General features: G+C 50.4%; 2 protein-coding genes; both read left to right on the forward strand.

Annotated features, from left to right (window-relative positions):
* Nucleotides 1-356: 356 nt before the first annotated feature.
* GSTUM_00005162001 (uncharacterized protein) lies at nucleotides 357-2,802 on the forward strand (the record flags this gene model as incomplete). The annotated part of the gene is made up of 7 exons (XM_002837186.1): nucleotides 357-508; nucleotides 610-694; nucleotides 878-965; nucleotides 1,086-1,280; nucleotides 1,429-1,642; nucleotides 1,705-1,899; nucleotides 1,953-2,802. The coding sequence occupies 7 exons, from the start codon at nucleotides 357-359 to the stop codon at nucleotides 2,800-2,802; spliced, it is 1,779 nt and encodes a 592-aa protein (XP_002837232.1).
* Nucleotides 2,803-4,116: 1,314 nt separating this feature from the next.
* On the forward strand, nucleotides 4,117-5,765 carry GSTUM_00005163001 (uncharacterized protein). XM_002837187.2 has 5 exons: nucleotides 4,117-4,954; nucleotides 5,018-5,098; nucleotides 5,169-5,358; nucleotides 5,434-5,533; nucleotides 5,620-5,765. The coding sequence occupies exons 1-5, from the start codon at nucleotides 4,794-4,796 to the stop codon at nucleotides 5,718-5,720; spliced, it is 633 nt and encodes a 210-aa protein (XP_002837233.1). The 5' UTR covers nucleotides 4,117-4,793; the 3' UTR covers nucleotides 5,721-5,765.
* The last annotated feature ends 1,225 nt before the right edge of the window (nucleotides 5,766-6,990 follow it).

Consider the following 6,990-nt stretch of genomic DNA (forward strand, 5'->3'; position numbering starts at 1 on the left):
AACAGAACTCGAGGGAGAAAGGGAGAGAGCGCGAGAGAGTCAAATCAACCTATCCACCCACCCACACGGTCCATACTGGACTTGCACTGTGACGCCGCTTGCCGTCACTTACCTTTCCTACGTATCTATCTGCTTACCCTACCTTGCCCTGCCTCTTCGATCATACCTTTCCTTGCTTACTTGCTCTACCTCCCCCACGCTATCACCATCACCACCAACACCCAAAATTCAACCCCGCCGTGACGGGAAGGGAAGAGACAGAGGCTGTAAAAGAGTTTCAGAGAGAAGAAGAAGCATTAATTGTACACAGATAAACCGCCACAACCTAAACAACAGCGACCCCGGTCCCGCCTCCGATGACCAAGAGGAACTCTCCGGGGCCCTCGAGCTCCGAACCGCCGCGGAAACGTCCACTGAGCATCGACGCGAATGGCAAACCCAGGTTTCGCGGATGCGACAGTATCAAGGCTTACGAAATATTGGAGAAGCTTGGTGAGGGAACTTTTGGGTATGTTTGTTTGCTGTTGCCCGGAGAGGAGTGAATGGGTTGCTGGATTGGGCGGGAAGGGAGAGAGGGGGTTTAACGATAATGATGATCCGGCGTTCTAGGGAAGTACATAAGGCTCGACATAGATCTACCGGCGCTCTGGTTGCCTTGAAGAAGATTTTGATGCATAACGCTAAGGAGGATGGGGTGAGTCTCTTTCCTCCTCTCTTTCCCCCTCTCTTTCCTTTCAATATTTCGTTCCTCAGCTGTTATCACGCCTGCCCGCTCGCTCATTCGCGATGTGGTTCTTTATGCGGGGGTTTTTTTTTTCTTCCTCGCGGGGGGGCCTACGGTTGCTAATATGGTGTTTTCATTCTTCACGAAAAAAAGTTCCCGATTACCTCCCTGCGCGAGATCAAGATTCTCAAGGCGCTTTCGCACAAGAATATTATACCATTAATGGAAATGGCGGTCGAACGTAAGAGTACGAGATTCACCCATTCACTCATGCGAAAACTTTTTTCTCCTCCGCTAATCGCTACCAATTGCAATGGCTGACGCATCGATTCTTTTCTCTTTTGCGCTGTTATTTTTGCAGAGGAGCGCGGACCGGCTACCAGAGGGACTCTTTACATGGTCTTTCCTTATATGCATCATGACTTGGCTGGCTTGCTGGAGAATCCGGATGTCACGTTTAGTGAGCCGCAGATTAAGTGCTATATGATTCAATTGTTGGAGGGGACAAAATACCTTCACCAGGTATTTGTTTTGAACCTTTCGGAAATCCGAAGATGTGCGCCGGGGAATCTGGGCTGACTCTTGGGGATGGCTAGAATAACATTTTACATCGCGATATGAAAGGTTAGTTTGAAATGGACCCGATCTTGTTTTTCTCGGCTGTTCCCCCCGCGGGCGCAAGTTCTAACCCGGTTTTCGAACAGCGGCAAACTTGCTTATCGACAACAGAGGGATATTGCAAATTGCCGATTTCGGTTTAGCAAGGAAATTTGAAGAGCCAGTTCCTGTGCCTGGCGGTGGCGGCGGCGTCGCTGAGAGAGACTACACTAACTGCGTTGTTACTCGTTGGTATCGGCCGCCTGAGTTACTCCTGGGCGAGCGAAAGTACACTTCAGCGATCGATTTGTGGGGAGTTGGGTATGATCTTTGTTTTCCTCCTAGTTTGCTTATTCCGGAATGTCTAACCGTCGGCCCCATAGATGCGTTTTTGCGGAAATGTATAGAGGCAGACCGATACTCCAGGGGAATACCGATATGGACCAGGTGGTCAAGATCTTCCAACTTTGCGGGTCGCCTACCCAGAAGAATATGCCCGGGTTTGATAGGTTGCCCGGTTGTGAGGGGGTGAAGTCGTTTGGCCCATTTCAACGAACATTGGAGGGGCATTATAGCTCGTAAGACCTCCCCAGGCCAGCGTTATTAGTGACTAGGGCTAATTTCTTATCAGAATGGGTAGCGCGGGTGTATCGTTGTTGTCGCAACTGCTGAAGCTCGATCCTCAGAGACGGATTAATGCCATGGATGCTCTTAAACATGAGTACTTTACCACGGATCCCCTTCCAGCGAAGCCAAGCGATTTGCCATCTTTTGAAGATAGTCACGAACTTGATAGGAAAAAGTTTCGCCATCAGAAAGCGCATCTCCCACCTGCACCCGCAGGTGGTACCGTTGGCATTGGTCAGGATGGGGCCGGGGGGTGGAATGGAAGGGCCGGTGAGGTACCATGGGCAAACGGTACCGGGGCGGGGCCTAGTCGGGGGGGTCGCCCAAACAACGAGCCATGGGTAAACGGTGGAAGTCAGCGTTACGGGCGCCAGCACGATAACCGGATGCCACCCCATGATAGCCGGGTCCTGCCAGGGCATCGGCCAGCTCCAGATCATCGACAATGGAGTCGTCCTGGGGGGTTGGATCATCGCGAGTTAGGATTACCGCCTCGACCGCCCCAGGCCGGACACATGGATAGGGAGCCCAGAGGTCCCCCTCTCAGGACCAATCGGGGTAACGGAGGCGGCAATGTTGATACCTATATACCATCTTACGGAGGTGGGGGGCCAGATGACCGTCGCGGTAATAATAGGAGTAGGGACTGGGATCGGAGCGACCGGGATAGAGGTGATAGGGACCGTGGTGACAGAGGCGATAGAGGTGATCGCAGGGATAGAGGACATGATCGGGGTTACAATGGAGGCGGGGGTGGAGGCCCAGGTGGTGGAGGTGGAGGTGGCATCCAACGACGAAGTTCCAGTCGGGACCGTCACCGGGAGGAACCTGTCAACAATATCTATCGCCGATAACACTTCATATTGTTCCTCAATCTTTGCTTCCTCTTCTCCACGCTCTTTTTGTCACCCTTTTTTTTTTTTTTTTTTTTTTTTTTCTCTTTTCTCCTCTTCTTAGTCGCTATTGCGTGCTCGCCCTAGGCAGGAGAGTTGGTAATCACTTGATACGGAAAACGCGGGGAATAAGGTGGCTTGGAGAGTCTAGAACGCACCGTAATCTTGGGATCGGTTTTTTTTTTTTCCTCTTTTTCCTCTTTTTCCTTCCTTGAGATCAATTACCATTTCTCCAAATATTTTTTCCTTCTTATTCTCTAACACTTTTTTTTTCCTGTATCCCCTGCAATTTCTTTCCCTTTCCCCCACAATTGTCTATGAGTTGGATCGAGTTGAGTGGGCGTTATATTCCCATTACCCGGAACCTTGGATGCGTAAATAAGATGTGGGGGTCTATAGTTGGTCTGGCTGGCTAGCATTACCTGAGATGGGATGAGATGGGATGCTTGGAGGCATTACTACTATTGTATTAACTCGAGTTATCCACTATCTCCGCTAGGTCTCTGATCTCTGTCAATCCTGGAATCAGCCCAAGTTTGGTCTAGTTTGAAAGGTTAATAGAATTGCGAATATCAGTAATAGGATCCAACCGTCAGTAAACTGAGTCATTACTGTGTGAGGAAATACTAATCCTTCTTAAGGGTTTTTTGTTTCAGAACACTGAGATTAGGGAGCTTGGCGGAGATAGTTGATAACTCGAGTTAATACGATAGTGCTACCGAATTAGTAGCCTATTTGTTTGCTTGTTTGCTTGTTTGGCTCGCTTAGCTTATGGGGCCGACAGATCAGGTTGCACAATGATATGTTATTCGAGGACGAACAGCACTCTCCGATACCAGAGACATTTTGTAACATGTTAAGCAGAGTGGAAGGGGGGTCATTACTTTTGCCCTGTTGCGCAAAAAATGAAAAAGAAATCAAGTCACATTGTAGCGGAGTTTTTTTATTATTTCTCTTCTCTCCACAATTCCCCCAGTTTGTTCTGTTTCGTGATGTATGCTACTGATAGAGCCTCATTCACTTCATTTCTCCTTTCGGCCGGATAGTCTACTGTATCCCTTCGCTCATTGTGAGGCCTTCAATCCAACCCAACACCCTAAATCTCACCGGCAAAGCCTTGAGCACTGTACTCGTATCGTACACTCACTAGGGGATTCACACTTGTACAGCTGGCAAGCAGTCACGGGAGATGGCGTGATGCCCCACGAAGCCCTTTTTTCTGTCTGTCATTTTTTTCTTTTTATCTTCATCCAGCCTTACAATGCGACATCCGCTATTGCCAGTTCAGGAAATGGGTCTACTACCTAGTAGGCCGAGGCCGCCTTATCCATTATGGGCAGGGATAGGGATACCGACAAAGGATAGCACCGGCACTCCCGTTGGTTCACTAGGACGAAGGGAAACGGCGCTGACATTGCCGGATTGGATTGGATTCTGATTGGAAGTCGAGCGAGATAGGGATCTATGATGGGGCTGAGAAGGAAAAGTCACTGGAGAGTTTCTTCCTTCCTCTCTTCCTGTGATATGTGCGTGCGTGCCGGGTTGACCTGACATCACTGCCCGAACTGGGGATGTTTAAAGAGGGTTCGACCCCGTCTCTTTTCCTTTTCTTTCTGTCCTCATTCATTCCTTTTTTGTTTTGGCCTATGACAGGAAGTCATTACCTACTACCATACCAACATAAAGGCACAATACCCTATTTGTACATTCCGGCTTTCGAGCTCGTTTGCCAGTACCATACCTCGCTGGTTCGTTCGTTCGTTCGTTTGGAGTAATTCCGTACGTGCCAGGAGCCAAAGACAGGGCACCTACTTACGGGCTGGCCGCGGCTTGGGGAGAGCAAGCCGTACAAGTGCGGTAGAGTTGATATATACACAGCAGCCCCCTCACCCAGCCAGCAATTCTTCATAGACACTCAAGTGCAGTTAGACACAACCACGACAATAGGGGAAATGACGATAGAACAACCGCCGTCACCGCCCTCGTCGCCCTTGTCCGCCAGGACTAATCCAATGCTTCTACAAACTAACAATCCAAAGCTCCCATGGCTTGTGCAGAAGTTTGGTGGAACGAGCGTGGGGAAGTTGCCGTTGGGGGTTGTGGAGGTCGTTAAGTATGTTCTGCGTGCTTACTCAGTCCCAACTCGCTAAGGAACAAGAGGGCTAATTAGAAGTAGAAAGTATCTGCCAACAAACCGCGTAGCAATAGTTTGTTCGGCAAGGAGTACCGAGTGCAAAGAGCTCGGCACGACCAATCGGTGGGTCACACCACCACCCACTTGTCCGGCCATTAATTGAAATTCATCAAAGCAAGCTAATATAAACCAGGCTATTGCGGGCAGCGGAAGAAGCTATAAACCCGGAGTCGACCAAGTGGGTGGCTATTATCGACGGCATCCAGGAAGCGCACATCGCAGCGGCCAGGGATCTTGTTAGGTCCCGAGCGATATTTGATGAACTTAGGGCGGGGGTGGAGAGGGAGTGTGAGGGTTTGAGAGGTTTTTTGGGGGCTGCGCAGGTATCCTTACTTATTACCCATTTGTTTCCCTATGCAATTGATAGGGGATTGGAGGGTTGACGAAGGCGAGGATAGGTCATCAATGAAATTAGCCCGAAGTCGAAAGACGTTATCGTCGGTACTGGTGAAAAGCTAAGTTGCATGTTCATGACGGCGGTACTGCGGGATCGGGCATGTCCATCCCTTCCTATGATACCTTCCTTCCTCCCACCCGAAACCAATAATACCAAACCTTAACTTTACTAACAAACATACATGCAGGGCATCGATGCAGAATATATCTCGCTGGAAAACATCCTCCCAGCCTACCACCTCCCCACATACACTGCCAGCAGCAGAGCCCTGACCCCACCCTTCTATGAAACCCTAACCACCGCCTTGGAATTCCACATCCGCTCCCTCCCCGCTCATAAAGTCCCCGTAATAACAGGCTTCTTCTCACCCGTCCCCGGAAGTCTCCTGACCACTATCGGACGGGGGTATACCGATCTCTGTGCAGCCCTCCTCAGTGTTTCAGTGAAAGCGCAGGAATTGCAGATATGGAAAGAAGTAGACGGCATCTTCACCGCAGACCCACGGAAGGTCCCGGCGGCGAGATTAGTCCCCTTCGTCACGCCGGAGGAAGCAGCGGAATTGACGTACTACGGGAGCGAAGTCCTTCACCCACTAACCATGGAACAGGTAGTCGCCGTCGGGATCCCCGTACGCATACTAAACGTCTGGAAACCAAGCGGTTTGGGGACCATCATCTGCGCCAAAAAGCCCATCAAGACCTGTCCCCTGGCACTAACACCCCCCGTCTCGGACGGCGAGGACGATGACGACGAATACCTCGAAGGAGAAGAGAAGGAGGGAAAGAAACTCCCAACAGCGGTAACAATGAAGAAAAACATCCACCTCCTCACAATCCACTCCAACCGCAAATCCCTCTCCCACGGCTTCCTCGCCAGTGTCTTCCAAATCCTCGACCAGCACGAACTCGCCATCGACCTCATCAGCACTTCGGAAGTGCACGTATCACTAGCCCTGCTCAGCACATCCCCACACACCATCGCTGCTGCGGTGGAAGCGCTGGAGACCTACGGTATCGTCGAGGCGCGCGGTGGACTGTGCATTGTATCACTGGTTGGTCGCCACATGAAGCACATGGTCGGCGTCGCCGGACGGATGTTTTCTGCGCTGGCCGAGGCCGGGATTAACGTTGAGATGATCTCCCAGGGCGCCAGTGAGATTGGCATCTCGTGCGTGGTCAGGGAGGAGGCTGCCGTTGGGGCTGTGAATGTTTTGCATGCGAGGTTGTTTTGGTAGGCTTCCTCCCCCCCTCCCACGGGAGGGGATGGTGGGTTTTGTTTTAAATTTGGGATACCCGGGGTGATTATTTCCCTCATTCGTATTGTCGGATTGTTGCTTTTTCTCTCTCTTCTTTCTTCCTTTTTTGGGGTTGCCGATATTATTTTCTGGCCGGTTTAGCCTGCGTAAGTTTAGAGGTCAAAATGTTTGGGGCAAGAAAAAAAAAAGGTTTTTGAGTAATTTTATCCTGCCACGCTAAGATTATACAGCACCAATAATATAATACTATGATACATACTCGAGTGCCAATGCCTCAGAAAGCGCCCTCGAGCTGCCCCACGT

This window comes from Tuber melanosporum (assembly GCF_000151645.1).
Source record: "Tuber melanosporum whole genome shotgun sequence assembly, scaffold_18, strain Mel28".
Lineage (NCBI taxonomy): Eukaryota > Fungi > Ascomycota > Pezizomycetes > Pezizales > Tuberaceae > Tuber > Tuber melanosporum.

What these genes read in the sequence shown, in the direction of transcription:
- GSTUM_00005163001 (XM_002837187.2), top strand. Translation starts at nt 4,794, where the DNA reads ATGACGATAGAACAACCGCCGTCACCGCCCTCGTCGCCCTTGTCCGCC. An exon ending in GTTTTTTGGGGGCTGCGCAG is followed by an intron (nt 5,359 to 5,433) that starts GTATCCTTACTT and finishes AGGCGAGGATAG; the next exon opens with GTCATCAATGAAATTAGCCC. An exon ending in GGTACTGCGGGATCGGGCAT is followed by an intron (nt 5,534 to 5,619) that starts GTCCATCCCTTC and finishes ACATACATGCAG; the next exon opens with GGCATCGATGCAGAATATAT.